Genomic DNA, 19,677 nt, shown 5'->3' with positions numbered 1-19,677 from the left:
TCCCAGGAGAGCTCTAAACGTATGTTTTTTTTTTTTTCTTCTTGGAAAGTCAGTCTTTAAATCAGGGTTTATCTATCTCATACTGCACACTTAAGAGACTCTTAGTAATCTCCCAGTGTAAATGATTACACCTGCTTGCTGAGACAACAGTTATTCTACCATAAAAATCAAATTTAAATGGTTCCAAATTCTTAAAGCAAAATCCAGGGAAAGTGCAAATAATTCTACTATCATTTTGAACACAGAGATAATGACGCATTCTCTATTTTCACGCTAAGAAACAAATGACACTAAAACAACAGCAGCAGCAAATCCTTAACAATCCAGAAATACCGTGAAGAATGTAAGCAGCAAGACCTTTTAGAAGCAAAAGATTGTTCTTATATAATATCCACGGGTTCACTTTGCCCTCAGAAAGAGTAGTATTGAAAAAGTGCCAAAGTAAATAAAAAAATCCCACAGGTTAAATTACAAACACTTACATTTAAATTATAAAGCTTTAAGTTCACATTTTCCATAAGAATTGCCTACATTGAAGCTTCCTTGGGGTATTCAAACAATCTACTCATTCATTCATTACTCATTCAATAATTGCTCCTTGGAACCCCAAATATTTAAAAATAAAATGTAGGATGTGGTTTGAGGAATGCCTTGTGCTATTAAATGCTTAGCTAGTTTACCTTCTTTCTGAGGCTAAGTCCTCATGTAACGGTAACACATAACAACAATATAAACAAAAAATTGCAATTACATATTGAGCAACTACTATGTGCTAAATCCTATGCAAAGTTCGTCATGGGAATAGCCAAACCTCAGAAGGAGCTGGCTTCGATTAGGAGATGCTGAGCCAGCATCCTCCCTTGGCTGCCTCTCTTTAAGATAAGGAGGGGCTCCCCGTGAAACCAGAGTCCTGTAGGCTTGTCTTTTCCCTAGATCACTATAAGTTGCTGTCTAACCTGGAGATTGCTTGGGGACCAGGAAGGGTTGTGAAGTTGGACACATTTACTTTCAAATCCTATTTCTGCTTCCCACTAGCTGTGGGCTTTGGACATGTTACTTAGCTTCTCTGGGCCTCTTTCCTCAGCTGTAAAATCAAGAGGGTCTACCTTACATTATTAACAGAGTGCTTAGTACAGTGTCAGGCCCGTAGAAGGTATCCAGTGAGTCCTAGAGATCTTCTCTTCCTCTTCCTCTCCTCTGTCATGGGATGGCAGTTTGGGAATGTTCAAAGTTACCTGGTACAAAAAGTCTGTTTCTGGATGACTCATTTATTTAGCTCTGAAACTGCCTGGGCCCTGCTCATCATGCCTCCGACCCTGATCAGCACAGAGTATTCGGGACTCCACATGATAAACTTTTTCACATGCAGTAGTTGAATGGCAAATAGACCAACGTAACATAGATCTCTATCAGGCTTCCTAGATATAACATTCTGGATGTAAATAAAGAGACTTTGAGGGTAACAAAGTATGGAGCCATCTTTGTCCATCGTGTAATAATACATGTCTTGAATTGGTTTTGATATGTTTTTGTTGTCTGACCCATGAGCTCTCACTTCTTAGAACTGTGACTGTTTGCAGTGCCCTTTTCTGAATATGTGGCTTATAGAGGCAGAAGTGTGTAAAGTTAGGGTCTGCACTGATGCATAAGTAAAGTAAGAATATCAAGTGCAAGAAAGCACACAAGCCAGGTAGAATCCTATTTCATTTGTAAAGTACTGTAGTATTCATGCACACAGCCTCACAACTTTTCCTCAACACAGGAATGCCAGGGACAGCCAGGCAGGCTGTGCACTGCACAACAATTGGTGCCCAAATAACACCTCAAATGGCGATATGAACACTGATGCCTGGCCTCCCGAAACCCCTTGTGCACATACAGAGATATTTAAAGAGAAATCTTAGTTTTGTCCCATGAAGAAGTCACAGGCAGTTTCTGGAATAATCATGAAAGGTTTTGCTTACAGTTAAAACATAGTCTTCTTTCTTAATCTCTGATTTCTTAAGTTTATTTCTTTTTAGAGCCTCTGTAACCATTTCTGAATAAGAGACTTCAAACGACAGCTCTTCAGCCTCTGGTGGAATGTTCTTTACCAGATAATCATCATCTAAAGATAAAATAGAGACTATTTAATATGCCATTTAATCAATCAATACTATTGGCTATAAAATAAATTCAAAATATTTACAAGTAAACTCACAAGCATGTTAGAGTGTTTATATGCAAGAAAAAGCAGCAGACTCGCCCCGAAGAGTTCAGTTAAACAATAATGTAGCATCACAGACCTCCGTATGGACATATGTCTGTCATCATTGCCCAAACAAACTATTTAATCTGACTTTTCAAATTTTAGATTTGTATGTCTCATGAAAGTTGCTGAGGATTAGTTTAAGAAGTCCAAAATAGGGTATTTATACATATTCTTATGATATTAAAATTAAGCTCATCTAGACCCAATGTCATTGTTACAGGTAACCAGAAGCTTAAAGGAGAGGAAGAAAGGGTGGAATGTGCTAGAATTCTTCTCTACTTTTACTCCTCTTGTTTCTCCCCTCACCTGTAGAATATTTGCCTATTGAGGTTTGTTCAAATTCAATTTGTATTTCACAGCTAAATGTGTTTAGGTGAATTAATTAGAATTTGTTATTTAATATTGGTTACCTGACTTTGTATGACATACATTAAGAAAAAGGCTGAATGTGTTATAAGTAGTACCCCTTAAAAATGCTTTTCTCAAGCTAATTTGAAATTTAAGACAAAAGATTCATCAGCAAAAACAAATGAATCCATAAATCATTTTAGCAATCCTAACCTGATTTCTGATTAAGAGTTCAGCTTGTCATCTGCTTTCACTGCCTGGCAAAACTGTTCATATGCAAAGTGAATAATTATTTTATTATAAAATGAACTCATTCTCTTTTGCCCTCTGCGGTAGGCACTGACTAGAGGACTACCAAGTGGAACAAAAGGAACAAAAGGCAGAATAAAGAAAACTTAGTTAATTTTACATTAAAATTAGGTGGGGAAATTTATAAGTCAACAGATATAAAAATTCTGAGTGGTGATGCTAATTGAAAACACAGTAATAAATGAGTGCAGCAAGAACTTAGAAAATGGCAAAGGGAGGCCAGATGCTGGGGCTCATGCCTGTAATCCCAGCACTTTGGGAAGCTGAGGGAGGCAGATCACCTGAGGTCAGGAGTTCGAGACCAGCCTGGCCAACATGGAGAAACCCTATCTCTACTAAAAATACAAAAATTAGCCTGGTGTGGGAGCAGGCACCTGTAATTCCAAATACTTGAGAGGCTCAGGCAGGAGAATCACTTGAACCTGGGAGGCAGAGGTTGCAGTGAGCTGAGATCGCACCACTGCACTCCAGCCTGAGTGATGAGAGTGAACCTGTCTCAAAAAAAAAAAAGAAGAAAATGGCAAAGGGAGAGCTATGATGCTCAATTGTTATACAGGGGCTTGCATTCAAAACAGAGGAAGACACAAATAGAACTCTAACTTCCTAAGGATCTATGAAGAGATTCTTTGGAGAGCAGCAATTAAACAGGCCAATGCTCCAACCACAGGACCACTCCTCGTAGATGGCTAGCTCTTAGTGGCATGATTTCAACTAAGTCACGGTATGGCAACCAATAGAATGATGTAGAATACTATTGTCTAGCAAGTCTCTTCATTTTTGTTTTTATTTTTTTCTTCTCAGCTTTACTGAGATACACTTCACATGTCATTCGATTCACCCATTTAAAGTATACCTGCCAATGGTTTTTAGTACATTCAGAGTGGTACAACCATCATAATGATCAATTTTAGAACACTTTCGTCACCTCAACATCTTTGATTTTTGAAGCCAATGCTGAAAAAAGCACAGGCTTCATTACTTACAAAAAGAATGCACATATTTTGGAAAAAACTGAGAAATCACAAAAGTATGTCCAAAAGGGGGCCTATTTCCCACCAGGAGGATCCAAGATTCCATACTGAGCCCCTCTAGGGAGCTCACCTCTCAAATGAAGAGGTCCAGGTAAAAGCCTCCCCGGCAGCCTTGTCAGGGGCAGCCTGAGCAGTAATTAGGGATCCTCAGAAGTGCCTACTTCCTGGCCTACCTGAAACGGTGGAGCAGACCACATCACTTGCGAAAGAGCCTTTAAAGCAAAGACACTACCCACGTGAGGAGTTTCTAAATGATGAGGTGGTCGTGAAGGAGGAAAAGATTCTGTTTCCAATCTGGCTCAATTAATTTTGTCTTGTATGACAGAATGGAGTGTTTGGAGGTGGGTGGGAGGAGTGAGTGTTGGAAGTGACAGAATCACAATGGGGAGAAAAGCACACTTCTATTTTGCTTTTAGAAATTCACTGCTAACTGTACTGAGTGCCAGAACAAAAGCGAGGAGACACAGCTGAGGTTCAACGGGAGGCATGCGGCTCACCACTCATGGCATTCTGAACTGGCTGTCCAGGCTCCGGTGATCCATTGGAATGAACTGGTAGGTCCGGAATGGTCTCAAGTAGAGCCTGCCAAGCCAAGGAAGATGAACACAAAACATTTTACCATAAATACAGTCCACCCCACATTTCAGTCTAACTTATGTTCTGCAGTATACAAGAGTTATTTTCACAAAAAAGCCATTCTTGATTTGGCAAAGGCCCTGCATCTGATTGCCTGTTTCTGCTTTCAGTTCAGACGTGTGCAGCTTTCACTGGTTTCACAAAAGGGTACAATGTCAGGTCCACATAACTGCTTTCTTAGCTCGCAAATGTTTGCTGCTTATACCTTTGCTAAGAGGTAGAAATTATGATGCCTGCTGTCACATAATTTGATAATTATAATATCATTTGTTAATTAATCTTCATGCATTTTGGCCTTATTTATATTAATTATATTATGTTAATATAACATTAACATATCAATTCCCCTCAAAGCAAAATACAGAGCGATAGTAACTAACAAAATATTAAGTATCTTTTCTAATTCAATTTCCCCTCTTAATTAATTTGGTACTTTTTAAATTGAATTCCTGCCAGAGCACCGAACTGCCCTGCAGTATTATCAGAAGTTGAGAATCTGTTCTTGTAAAGGCCTGTGAAGCAAGCTACTGCCTAGGTCTGGATGGGTACCAGTAAAAATTTATACACAAATCCTATCAAAAACATTTACAAGCAAATCCTACAAATTTTAATATGAGAGTTATCTGTGAATATGTGTGATAGTGAAATCTGCTACGCCATCAAGAATCTTTTATATGCTATTCACACATAAAATGTTTTCCCCCAGAGCCTTATGTTTTTTTAAATTCTTTTATTTATTTAGCAATAACTGAACACCTGCTTCATGAAAGAACTTTTATTATGTTCTACAAGTTGCACAAAGGAGTCCTGAATTCTGAGCCTCGTGATCTCCTTTTATTCCCATTTATTTGAAAAAATTGATACAATTATAATTGTGTAAATGGCATATGAATAGATGTCCGATTATTAAAACATAGATGCCCAATTACTGTAACTGGTGGAAGAATGACAAACTGAAAAAAGGTCTAGGGTCATGTAGGTTCATTGTCTGGCTGATCTTTGGTGGCTCCACAAGTAACACTATAGAATAAAGATTACCCACACACTCAAATCCTTAAAGAGATATGGACAACTTTCCCTTTCCTTAAGTTTTCCAACAAAGAAATGCTTTCTCAGACTTTAAAATAACTTACCTATGGGAGAGAAGACTCTTGAAAATTGATAAGACTTTTTCATTTATTTAGGGCTTGAAACTGATGGTTTAGGATACTTAAACCTACTGAATATCATTTTCTTAATTTTCTCTACCAGTTAAACTGGCCTCAAGCCTGTTAATTTTACCGAAGGAGTGCCTGCTCTTTGTAATGTAAATAGTTGTGGGACTTTCTTGGGAGAAACAGAAATTTGAGTCATAATTCCTGCTCTTGAGCTACTTAACAATGAAGAGAAAAGAATAACACTTATGAAGCATTATGAAAAGACAAGCCACTGTCAAGAGCTAATTTCCGTAATACCAACTGCAAGTGTTATTGGAGAGCAATCTAGAGGGAAGAGGTGCCATCCAGAAGGTTCTCACTGATGAGGTGGTTGGACTTGAGCTGAAACTTAAGGAATAATGAACAGGACTTCCAAAGGCAGAGGCGAAGCATTCAGTCCAGACAGAGATGGAAGCAGAAATTTCAGGCATGGAACTATCTGAAGCATTTCAGCACCAGGGACAATGAAGAGACTGGGGTACCAGGAGTCATGTCATGGTATTACAGAATCATAAGAAATAAATTCATCAGGAGAATCAGTACAAATTATGGAAGTTTTCGAAAGCCAGGTCAAGGAGTTGAGACTTAGAATCCTATGAGGTTAGAAACAGAACAGAGCAAGACAAACAAACTCTCATCTTTGTGTTACAGCAAGAGAATGATTCATGGGGGAGATGAAGGAACAGTGGCAGCCAATAAATGGTACCTGAGTTGGGATGTAGGTTTAGCAGGAAACGAGATGCTTGACGTATATCATTTTAAAACATCCATTCCTCATTAAGGATCATATTATGACTAGCATCGTTTTTTATTTGTACTAGTGATTTTTTTTTTTTTTTTTTTTTGAGACAGAGTTTCGCTCTTGTTACTCAGGCTGGAGTGCAATGGCGCGATCTCAGCTCACCGCAACCATCGCCTCCTGGGTTCGGGCAATTCTCCTGCCTCAGCCTCCTGAGTAGCTGGGATTACAGGCACACACCACCATGCCCAGCTAATTTTTTGTATTTTTAGTAGAGATGGGGTTTCACCATGTTGACCAGAATGGTCTCGATCTCTTGACCTCGTGATCCACCCGCCTCAGCCTCCCAAAGTGCTGGGATTACAGGCATGAGCCACCACGCCTGGCCCTGTACTAGTGATTTTAATGTATTTTAAATACAAAGGCAACCCCCATTTAAGGCAACCTTCCCTGGCTTGTTCATAACTGAGCACACCATTTCACTAATGTGCCCAAGCACACGTGTTTCTCATCAGGGCTTTTACTGCTAAGGGAAGTGACAGAATCAAAATGGGTCACAATCACGACAGGTGCTTTCCCTCTGCTGAAGGTTTCTCTGCTGCCCTAGTTACACCAATCTAGGATTGGAAAGCAGAGTATGAGGGGTTATGTTGTTAAATTTTAGATTGTAGGAGCCTGGTGCTATCTGTTGTAGTTTTATCTTAAAACTAGGCTTTGACTAACATTATCTGGTATGTCCTCCGTATTCAATAAACACCATACAAAACATTCTCAATGCTCTGTTCACTACTTAAAATTCATTGACTCCGAAGGTGTTTCTGATCTCTCTGACAGGCTGTTTGATTCCTGCCCGTGGTTGGAGTTTCTGTGCTATATGACTCCATGTACTAAAGCCACCTGAGCTTGATTAAATAAAGACAGTAAGGCTTCTCGTCTTCTTGTGCTGCAACCAAGACCAGAACGGACAAATCTACAACTTGAAAACACTGTGTCGAATTCCCCAGAGACCAACTTAAGGAAGCCACATTCCCTGACAAATACGCAATACCATTTTAAAGTAGAAGATATAACACTTGCAAAATCTATTCAACATGAATTGAAAGGTATTCTGATGATATCTTGAATTAAAATGTAATTCACATCTGAAATTATAACATAAATATCAAGACAATGAGAATATTAAATACCAAATATCCATGAGAATAGCCAAAGTATTACTCAGAGATTCTTAACTTTAATGCAAATGACTAAAATTAAGTGAAATATCTTCATACTCTAAGAGACGAGAAAAAATTATCCAAGTAGAGCTAAGAATGTAAAAAAAATAAGGTTTGAATAAATTACTGCAATAGGAAAAAATAGGCACAATTAAATAAAGTTAGTTATTTCTTTAAAAATATTGCTGCTGGAAAGATTAGGCATGCATGAGAATGGGGGTATGTGGGAAATTGCTGTACTTTTCCACTCAATTTTGCTGTGAACCTAAAACTGCTCTAAAAAACAAAGCTCAGCCTGGGCAACATAGAAAGACCTCATCTCTAGTAAAAAAAAAAATAGTTGGGCATGGTGGTGCACACCTGTGATCCCAGTTACTCGGGAGGCTGAAATAGGCAGACAGCTTGAGCCCACTTGTTCAAGGCTGCAGTGAGCCATGATCACGCCACTGCACTCTAGCCTGGGTGACAGAGCAAGATGTTCTCTCAAAAATAAATAAATAAATGAGTAAATAAATCAATAATAAAGTTTATGAATTTAAAATATATTGCTGATATGGGCAACTATTTACAGTCTGATTAAGATATAAGACAAATTTTAGAAACAAAAAGTGAACAGTATTTACCATCACAGATAATTTAAAAATTATAATGTTAATAAATGTTTGTGTTTGTACATATATATATATACACACACAAAAAAAATAAATTTATAACAACATATCTTGAAATTCAAAATAAATTGTATATCTTGCTAAGACAAAATTCATACAAATTGGGACAGAAAATAATCTAACCCTTAAATTATATCCATTAAAAAATTAAACAAAGCTTTACATCTATAATGATACCAGGCTTTGGAGGTTTCATGAACAAATTATTAAATATATCAAAAATATATATAAATGATAAATATGTGTAGATTTATATATTACATGTTTACATCATAGTTCAATAAATGGCTCCGAGATACTGAAAAATATCCAGAGTTTTCAACATATTTGTACAAAGATTAGCATAACCCTGGTAAACAAATTTTAATAAATTATATATATGGACTAATCCCATTTACTAGAATAGTGGTTAAAATGCTAAAATAGTAGCGAATCAAATTCTATAGTTTAATAAAAGAATAACAATATGGTAAGTTGGGTTCAGACAAGAAATGAAATATAATTATAGTTCAATATAAGAAAAACCTATCAGTGTAATTTCCTACAGTAATTGATTAAAGAAGGAAAACAATACATTAATCTTAAGAGATGTTGGACAATCATTTGATATAATTCAAACTCCATTCCTGATTAAAGCAATTATGAGGCTCAGAACCCTAGAATAAATATTCTCCTTAATGACGAAACGTTAGAAGAATTCATAAGAAAAATCAAGAACTTATCAAAGGATTCTCATAATTATTAATCAGTGTTATAAGTGATGGTGGTCAGTCCTCTCACACAGGGAAAAAAATGAGATGAATAATTATTTTACATATTGAGTCAAAATATTCAGCATATGCAGATGATTTCTGAGGGAAAATTATAACATTAAATGAAAAATTTTTAGAAGTAAAAAAGCTTCAGGAAGGAAGTTAAGGGAGACACTGTTTTAAGAAACAAAAACCTTTCCTGCTATATCTGCAAAACAAGTTAGAATATGTCATCAAAAACTATACAATTTAAAATACCAGTGCAAACTAGCATGTGCGAAAATGCATGTAAGACTTAAAGGAATAAATTATAAAACCTCACTGAAGGATAGAAAAATAGAAAGACACAATTATTATGCCTCAATGGAAAGACTCAGTGTTTTAAGATGTGAATTCTCTCTCCATTAATCTTTAAATTTAATGAAATTCCTAATAAGGCCATAAGAAGATTTTTGGTGGGGTAGTCATAGCCTTTTTGTACATTCATCTGGAAGAAAAAATTTCTAAGAAGGGCAAAAGGAAATTTCAATGCAGACTTTGATGGGAGGGAACTTACCCTATCAGATTTCGAAAACATAGCATAGAGACAAACATCTGCAAACCTGGCAGTTTTACTTATCACAAAGTTGGCATTTCAAACATGCAGAAAAGATGAAAGACTGGGGGAAAGACACAGCTTGGTCATGGCTATCTTTTGGAAAAGATAAATTTAGGTTACCTTCTTTATACCATTTTACAACATACATTCCAGTAGGCCAAGTTGTTGGGGCCCCCGAAATCTTGGGGATGACAGTAAATTGCCCCCCTGGGAAGTCAGCCTGGCTGGATGGGTTTATTTTTACAGGCATCACAGACAGGACCCCTGAGGCCCTGGCCCCCTCTTCACTTGATTACTGGATATCCCTCCATCTATAAGAGGCTGGGAAACGGAGTGACTGTGCTTCCTTATAACCAAAAAGCACAGGACTCAGAATGTAGTTACCAAAGCACTCGCTCGGGATCTGTGAGCCACTCGAGCAAATAACCATGTTGTTTAAATTTTCTAAATAAAGATACTCTGAGTAACAAACAATCCAACATAAGTTGAAGGCCAGTACCAGTGAGATATTTTTTAGACCCAATACTGCTGAAACTTGTATTTATGTCATTACTGGCATTCAGTTTGCCTTCAGAAAAAAACAAAATGAAAATGAAAACAAAATCTGGGTGACTAACTTACCCTGGACAGCTCTATAACTGCCACACAAGAACATTTTCTTTCTCTTATGCCCTCAAACTTGCAAGAAGCTTATTTGTAGACGACATGTGCTCAGTAAGAATTTGCTGAGTAAATGACTGAATGAACCAACGATGTGAAGAAGTTAGCAGCGAAGAATAAAGAAATAGAAAAACCTGACCAGCAGTCTTAACAGAACTAAAACTGTGGCCATGGAACTGCCATGGAAACACCTAGAAAGGAAGGCATGCCTGCCATCCTCTTCCTTGGCAACTTAATCATACAATCATCCTCCTTCTAGTTCTGCTGGTGTGTGCGTGGAACCACACGCAGTCCTGTGTTGCCGCTTGTACAAAATGCGGGGGGTGTTAAAGCCAGCTAGAGAGGCAGACTTGGGGTCCGACCATGTCAGGAGCTTCCATGTTAACTAGAAAGTGTTGGAGAACCACCGCAGGGTTTAAGCAACTTGTATTTTAAATCAGTGACTTGTGGGAGGGATGGATTTGAAGGGAATAAACCTGAAGTCTGGAGATCACTTAGGAGGCTACTTCGGCAGTACAGAAGATGACAATGAGTTTCTTTACTAAGACAGAAGAGCAGAAAGATTTTACAAGCCTTTACATGATGAAATTCACAGGTCTCAGAGATGGGCATGAAGAGGGGAGAAGTTAGGCAGAGTTGAGGGTGGCATGCAGGTGCGACTCTAAGGGACATGGATGCCACAAACTGCGGTGGAAGATAAAGGATCCTGGGCAAGTCCTCAGAGCACGAGTCCCCAGTCACAAGGGAAAAGCACAACTGTGTAAGATCTACTGTAGGTCACTCCTTATTCCAACAGTCACCAGACTTTGTTTTCATTATTAAGTGGGGTGAATTTGAGATGATGTCTAAAATAGAGACACTCTCACTCATTTGCACTCCAGTGCCTGGTCTTGAATGGGAAAGTAACAGCTGATTTACAGTCAGTGTGTCAGATATTGTGGACATCCCTCAGCCTATTTATGCTATAACCTACAGAGCTATCAGTAAGTTAACCAATGATAAAAGTCATCCACATTATTTTATTCCTCTTGCATGATCACTGAGCAACAAAACAAAACGATACTATAAACAAAAATCTAAAGACACAACAGCAGCACTAATTTATACAGGGCTAACAGCATTATGTTCCTAAGCAGGAGGGATTTCTAGGAATGTGTCATGCATGCAGATGTCACCAACTAACTTGCTTCTGGAAATGGATAGGAACTGAGAAACAACTGCCCCAGCACAATCTTTGAACGTGCCAGCTCCATCTGAGAGGCTATTGTGCTCACTGCTGGCTTCCATCAACCTGCCGCTGGAAAACCACTGCCTCACCTAATGGGGTCTCTCACTGTCTTCTTGGAGGGTCCATCATATCACTCCCTGCAGAGCACCTGCTCAGAGACACTGAGTGGGGAGTCGCAGTGGGGGTGACAGGAGGGGGAATGACCAAAATTTTTGACAAAACAAAAGTACAAGTTCTGTTACTTAAGACCAAGTGATAAATTCATCTGAAGACCGAGTTTGCATGAATGAGTCCTGAGAACTCAGTCTGGAAATGTAGGTACAGTAGAGAGCCTTCAATATCAAGATGCAGGTTTTGAATTTATCCTGTGGGTAAAAGGAACTTCTGGGTTAAGATGACAGTTAAGCCACGATTTGTCTGAGTGAACTCAGTTGAGAAGACCAAAGTAAAGAAATGCCTCCAAATTGATACACATAAAAAACATCCTTTGATTTCTGGCTGCAGTGATATTAATTTATGGAATCCTCTTTTATTTTGAGCCTCTTACTTCCTAATTTTTATAAAGTTAGTAGTTCCACCAGCGGCTACTTCTACCAGCAGTGGTTTCCTTGCAATCTTAGTTCAAGTATTTTTTTTAACGTTTTAAAGAATTGCTTCTTCTTACCTTCCTATGTTAGTTGCTTTGACTTGCAACTGTACCTTGACATGTAACTGTGCTGACATGTGATGACTTACCACAGAGTCACTCCTGGGAACTGCAAAACTCCCTTCTTTATCCTGGGATGCGTCAGACAGGGTAGTACTGTTGGGAGAAGCATCATCTGGCTAAATGGAGAAATAAAAGTACCATTCTTATTCAGGGAAACACTTTCCAATGTGCTTGTGTATTCTGCTCTGTGTTCATACTGAGATATGTATGGCAATATATGCAATTATGACTGCCTGTGCATGGACAATTGCATCCAACTGGTGGTGCAGCATTACTATGAGCCACTGAAGTGCCCAGCCCTCTCAGGACACGGGCCTCTGTGGCAGAGACTGATGTGACTGCTACAAACTCCATTTGCCTTAACAGTGTCTTGGTTTTCTTCCAGGGAATTAGAGTAAATCAAAAAACCTGATTTCCAGGCTCATTTGTAAGGTAAGAGGGATCATGTGACAAGTGTGGCCAACAAGGTGTACATGAAACTTTACCAAGTATATTTACTAAGAAAAAGAATAGGTTCAGCCGATACATGCTCATGACAGGGCCGTAGACGACAGCGTGGAGCTGCCAGGTGTCTAGTACAAATGAGGACAATGGGCACCAGGAAGAAGTCAGGGACAGAAGAGCGAGCCTGGCTGTGTCCATGCAGCTGCCCTATCAGACTTGGGCCCTCCATCTGAAGGGTCTCCATGTAAAGCAAAACAACTCTAACTTTTTGATTACATGCATCCAAACACAAACTTAACTGGACTAATCTCCTAATTTTTTTTAGCAGATCCAATGACTGTTTTCTGTAGTGAATAGAATTTACCAGCAACAGTATGAAGTTTTTATTTTTTATTCATAAAGCTGAAACTACTCTTTTCGCTGTAGTGTAATATGATGCCACTGAAATTAAGATGTGAATATTATTTTCTTTAGCAAAGGAAACTTATTGCAAAATTTAATGCATTTGACGAAATGCCATTCTTTATTTTGCTTGACTGTATTTTCTCAATTTTCTAGAGACAGTATACATTGCTTTACAAAATGAGCAAAGATTTTTTTTTTTCAAAGAAGCAAATAAAAAACAAGAACTAGTACAAGAACTTTAAGTCGGCCAGGCACAGTGGCTAATGCCTGTAATCCCAGCACTTTGGGAGGCTGAGGCGGGAGGATCACCTGAGATCAGAAATATGAGACCAACTTGGCCAACATGGCAAAACTCCATCTCTACTAAAAATACAAAATTTAGTTGGGCATGGTGGTGTGCACCTATAATCCCAGCTACTCGGGAAGCTGAGGCAGGAGAATTGCTTGAACACAGGAGGTGGAGGTTGCAGTGAGCTGAGATCGTGCCATTGCACTCCAGACTAGGTGACAAGAGCAAAAGTCTGTCTCAAAAAAACAAACAAACAAACAACAACAAAAAAAACAAACAAAAAGGAAATTTAAGTCAAGATGGTGAACTGACAATCTACTTCCCTTGCCACCCAAATAACTACAAATGGCAGAAAAGCATACATATTTTTTAAAGGACCAGATTTTGAATAGCACCAGATTTTGAACCAGCAAACAATTCCACAGCAGGCCAAATGAGCAATTTGTAGGTATAAAGCCAGTGGGACTAAGGTTTGGTAAGATAAAAATCTCTTCCTAAAAGCAGCATAAAATAAAATTTCTAGGAAGGGAAGAGAAAAACAAATAATGTGGAATGAACAAAGAGTAAGAAAGTGTTGCAGACAAATAATTAAGACATGTTTAGAAAAACGGGAGCCAAGTGGACCTCTTTTGCCAGAAATAAGTAGACAGTTCCTAAATATAACCCCACAAAAAACACCAAAAAATGCAATCTAAATTAAATGAACTTATTGCCTTGGGGATGAGTTTCTAGTTTGAATATAGAAGCCTAAGGGAGAAGGAACTCCAGATGCCACAATAGAACACATGGAGGGGAGAACAAGAAATGAAATCAGCTTTGCCTGGAAATAATAAAGTTTTTATCTCCTTCATTGGTTTGGTTTTGCATTTGGGGAGCACGCATACTAACTAACCTATCCCCTTTACACACGTTAAAGTTAAGCATGCCCTACTCACATGAACACACAAGCAACAATTTTGGCCTTTCTGGAAAATAGATCTACTCAACTGCAAAGGAAATATACAACAATTTCCTGTACAGATCAATTGGAAAATCAATAATGTCCAGCTCTATTCCTCTGCGGAACACTTTAGAGGCTCAGAGAGCTGTAGTTCCTTCTATCTGCAATGTGCCGATAGCTTCTGCCTTGCAGAACACCTTTCACACTATGTGTCCTTAGGTGAAGGCATAGAGTGTATCCTATCGCCCTTCTGCTGCAATAGATTCTGATAGACAGGGCTGGGGGAGTGGCTGGGGAGGAGGACAGGAAAAAACACCTTGGATTGAGAGCCATGGTGGAAAGCTTTCCCTCCACTGGAGGCACAACCTAAAATCTGAAAACATTGGCTGCTGTCCAGCGGGAGGCGTGCAGTTCCCTGACCAGATGGTACACTCAGGGGAGACACTTCACTGCGCCATCACGGATGGCCACATATTCCAAAAGCTAACGTGTTCTCTACACGTGATGTTTACATTTCCAAAATAACTGGAAAAAGCTAAGCGTTTATATCTATGTTGATACTGAAAAAAATATTTATACAGCAGTCTGTTATTTTTTCTGTGTGAGTTCACCCATGAAGTCCTAGCTTTTGTTGACGACATCCTCCACGCAGGATATGTAATAGAAAATGATATTTTGTTGCTGTTTCTGCCCGTAGATCTTTTTTAATGATAGAATTTAGTTATTTTAGATTTACCTATTAAATTATTCCTTACTAAGTTTAAGAGCTATGGGTGATGGGGAGGTGTGGCTGTGTTTGCTGACAATCTGAATTATGTAGCATCTTTACCTAAGGGAAATGAGAATCCATATCCTTTATTCTACATTTGTACTTATAAATGTTCTGGGCAGCATTATTCATAACTCCAAACTGTACACAATCCAAATGTCCATCATTGGGTGAATAGCAATAGTGCTATATTTACACTATGGAATATTATTTAGTAACGGACTAGATTCCTAAAACATGCAACAAATGGATGAATCTCAAAATTTATTATAAATTAAAGAAGCCAGACATAAAAGAACATACTATAATTAGACTTCTGTGAAACAGGAAACCAAGCTAAGGTGTGAGAAATCACGGCTAGTCTTGCTTCTCTAGAAGGAGGGACTGCTGATTGAAAGGGCCCAGGATAAACTTCTGGGTATGGAGATGTTCTACATTTTGATTAGCTATGATTACATAGGTGATAACATTTGTTAAAAATAATTGAAGCATGGTGGTGCACACCTGTAGTCCCAGCTACTTGAGAGGCTGAGGAGGGAGGATCACTGGAGCCCAGGAGTTCAAGGCTGCAGTCAGCTAGGATTGCGCTAGTGCTCTCCAGTCTGGGCAACAGACTGAGACCCTGTCTCTAGAAATCCAAAGCCAAACACACAACCCAAATATTGAGTTATACATCTAAAATGAAAGCAATTATAGTTTGTAAGTTATACCTCAATTTAAGAAAACATAAAAATTATTTGATTCCCTAAAAATAATGTGATTCTTACCTTCTGAGAAACTTAAAAGGGCCATTGCTGCTTTGAATTGAGATTATATTGCTATAATAATGGGCATATTCGAGATTTAAAAATTGCTTTGGGAAATAAGAATATGTTTCCCAAAATTTATAAAAAGAGTGAGACAAGCTAAATAAAAATATAAAAATGACCAAGAAAATATTTTCAAATCTGGAGCATAAAGTTGGAGAAACCTAGAAAACAGAGCAAACAAAGTAATACGAGATAATTCCACAGAATTCTTAGGGTGTTACTTTTCTAGCTGGAAACGTGTCTGACTGGTGGTGCCTTTGTCTGAGTTTTTCTCGGGCCCACTGGGTTCATTCCACCCACTTGGCCCAGCAGGCTGCATTCCGCTCATGCTACTGGCCCAGGTCCCACCCCTGCCAAGGGTAAGGCAAGTGTGGAACGGCAAGGGGTGTGTGAGCAAGCACAGGGTCCAGCCACTGCACACAGCCAGGCATGCCAGCTGCAGTGGGGCAGGCAGCTCCAGGTGCCAGTTACAGGCACTAGCTCCATGTGAGGCTATGGCTGGACCAGGTGTACAAAAGGTGTCTTCCATGGGCTTCCACTGTGGACACCAGCGAATGTGGTGGTGCCTGGAAGCTTGGAGATGCCAGGAACTGCAGAGCCTAAAAGTGGGTGTCACAGCCATGGCTCAGAGATCCCCCAGGTCTGAGCTCCCCAAAAGGGCCACAGCTCTTCTCTCCTTCTCATCCCCCACAATGTGGCAAGTGGGAAGTGTGTTTCAGCCCTGTTTGTGTTACAGCTCTTTCAGTCCCACCATTCGGTGCATCCCAAGTTCTAGTCCCACATCCAGGAAGAATGAGGTACATGGACAACTGGAGGGTGAGCAAGGCAGAGTGGCCCTTCACTGATTGACAGACAGCTCTCAGGAGACCTGCAGTGGGTATCTCCTTTTGTAGGCAGGTCATCCTGAAGAGACCTGAAATGAAATGGGTAGCTCTTTCCTCCATTTGGTAGCCCCTGACTTCTGTGTGTCTGGCTAAGTCCAGGGGCTTTTATGGGCCCAGAAGGGAGGAAGTACATGCTGATTTGTCCATGGGTGGCCGTGGGTGGGCCTGGAAAAAGCACCATCCAATTGGCCAAATGGTCTTTAATGAAGTCCCCATTCCAGCCAGCAGAATTCACCCAGAAATGGCAGCCCAGTCTCCAGGCTTCAGGCTGTTCCTGGCTTGAAGGAGGGGTTTTACTGGGTACCTGCACCTTTCTGCTCAATCACCTGTCTGCCTCTAACCAGCAGCATGCCATCCACAGTGCCCAGGCTGTTGCTGCTGAGGGACACCTGCAGGCCTGTGCCGAGCTGCCCTCAGCACCCGCCTTGGCCTCCCTCCCATGCTTGTGGGTGCCTAAAGTTCAGAGGGGGCCAAGGCGGCAGGGGCGCTGGAGTGTAAGCACTGCCCTGAGCATGTGAACACCTGGTGGAGTTTCAACAGTGCCCGGGCTGGGCCACAACTTTGCTCCACACTGAGCAGGCACCAGCAGTGAAGAGGGGCCAGGAAGCGTGGGCAGGCACTTCCAAGCCTGTGGGAGGAGGGGTTTCTCAGGCCCCTGAGCGTGCAGGGATGCCTGGGTGCTGAGCTGTGGGTGGGCGGCTGCAGCTGTGCCTGGGAGCATAGGGTTCCAGCCCTCCCAAGTCAGTAGAGGGCAGGGTTCCTGCCTGCTCCTGGCTCCTGCTGGCCCCGCAGAGGGCACAACCCTGGCTGCACCTCCCTTGCTGCAGCTGGTGTCTTTACAGCGGCAGCTCCAGAGGAGCCCCCACTGCCTTAAACAAAATTTAGGAGCTATGCAAATTCAACTGAAGCCAGGCATCTAAGTGCTCTTGGAAGGTGGGAATAGGGAAAAAAAGAATTTAAGGCATAATAGAAGAAAATGTGCAGCAACTGGAGAAAGAAAACTGTTCTTAGAAAAGAGAGAGAGAGAGAGAGAGAGAGAGAGAGAGAGAGATTCTACTGTAGTGAAGGTTTGCTGTTAAAAATAGTCAGTTGTAACATGTTCCTAATGTAACCCCCCCCACACCCAGACCAATCTGGCTCAACTTTCCTGTAACCAGGTGGTGAGTTCTTAGTTGTCATTGTGAACCCAAAGTATCTGAGACAGGTCTCAGTCAGTTTAGAAAGCTTATTTTGCCAAGGGTAAGGATGTGCCCATGATACAGCCTCAGGGGGACCTGGCAACATGTGCCCAAGGTGGTTAGGATGTAGTCTGCTTTTATACATTTTAGAGAGACATAACACATCAATCAATACATGTAAAGTTTACATTGGTTCGATCCGGAAATGTGGAACAACTTGAAGCAGGGGCTTTCAGGTCATGGGTAGATTTAAAAATTTTCTGAATGGGGTGGGTGCGGCGGCTCATGCCTATAATTCTGGTATTTTGGGAGGCTGAGATTGGCAGATCACCTGAGGTCAGTAGTCTGAGACCAGCCTGACCAGCAGAGGGAAATCCTGTCTCTACTGAAAATACAAAAAAATTAGCCAGGCATGGTGGCACATGCCTGTAATAGCAACTACTTGGGAAGCTGATTCAGGAGAATCGCTTGAACCTGGGAGGTGGAGGGTGCAGTGAGCCGAGATTGTGCCATTGCACTCCAGCCTGGGTAACAAGAGTGAAAGTCCATCCCCCCCCCCAAAATTTTTTTTTTGATTGGCAATTGGTTGAGTTACTAGTAGAAAGGAATGTCTGAGTTAAAATGAGGTTGTGTAGACCTAGGTTCTGTCAAGCAGATGAAGCCTCTGAGTAGCAGGCTTTAAGAGAATAGAATGTAAATGTTTATTAGACTTCAGGTCTGTGTTGTTGTTAATGTTAGCAGGTAAAATGAGGCATGCCCAACTCCCTCTTCCATCATGGCCTGAAGTAGATTTTCAGATTACTCTGGAATACCCTTGGCCAAAAGAAGGCATCCATTCAGATAGTTGGAGACCTTAGAGTTTTATTTTTGGTTTACACCATGGACCCTCGGCCTCAGGTTGAAGGTCACACAACCTGAGCATGACCTGATGAACCATGCATGCAACCATAGGTGGAACCTAAGTGCTCAGACTGAGGAACAGGGACTGAGGTAAGAAGCAGACATCACATGGCAGGATCTAGGATCCAATCAGATTGAGCCTTGACATCACCCCCTGGCAGGATCCAGTCAGAGCAGGCCTCTGGCATCACCTATTGCAAGATCCAATCAGATCACGCCTCATTACCCTCTGACTACAAAACTTGCTTCAACTCCCAGCTCAGGGAGACAGATTTGAGCATTTCCTCCTGTCTCCTTGCCATTCAAATGGAAATAAACCTTTCCACTGCAAAACTTGGTGCTTCAGTGTTTGGCTTTTCATTTTGCATGGGCACACTGACCCAGTTTGGTTTGGTGACACTAATGGGTATCAACAAGGTATCAGAGCCTCCTAAGCATCCTGTAAGTGTGAGGATTAAGTGCACATGCTAAGGCAGCAACAAGAAAGGAAAAAGTTGTTAGTCCATGCTAAGGTTACTACTACATTGTTTTGCAGTTGTACCAACCTTGGTTAACTCCCTATTAATTTCTTAGTTTTGTGTTTAAAAAAAAAACCCGAGGTCAGGAGATCGAGGCCATCCTGGCCAACATGGTGAAACCCCGTCTCTACTAAAATACAAAAAACTAGCCAGGCATGGTGGCGTGTGCCTGTATTCCCAGCTACTCCAGAGGCTG

General features: G+C 40.5%; 1 protein-coding gene across 5 annotated transcripts in view; it reads right to left on the bottom strand.

Annotated features, from left to right (window-relative positions):
* The window catches only part of ARHGAP28 (Rho GTPase activating protein 28), a 183,281-nt gene that overhangs the window by 40,498 nt on the left and 123,106 nt on the right, over window positions 1-19,677 (bottom strand). For 4 of the 5 annotated variants that reach the window (XM_032293341.1, XM_032293338.1, XM_032293343.1 and 1 more), the window contains 3 exons: window positions 12,372-12,461; window positions 4,437-4,521; window positions 1,965-2,107 (listed from right to left, as the gene is read on the bottom strand). In XM_032293341.1, coding sequence (XP_032149232.1) covers window positions 1,965-2,107; window positions 4,437-4,521; window positions 12,372-12,461 — 318 coding nt within the window. The remainder of the gene's footprint in view (window positions 1-1,964; window positions 2,108-4,436; window positions 4,522-12,371; window positions 12,462-19,677) is intronic. The other variant, XM_032293339.1, reaches the window with a different exon arrangement.

The sequence above is a fragment of the Sapajus apella genome, unplaced genomic scaffold (assembly GCF_009761245.1).
Source record: "Sapajus apella isolate SASKATOON/1434 unplaced genomic scaffold, GSC_monkey_1.0 scaffold29, whole genome shotgun sequence".
NCBI lineage: Eukaryota > Metazoa > Chordata > Mammalia > Primates > Cebidae > Sapajus > Sapajus apella.
The sequence above is the reverse complement of the archived record's forward strand: the minus strand, read 5'-3'. Positions and strand labels throughout refer to the sequence as shown.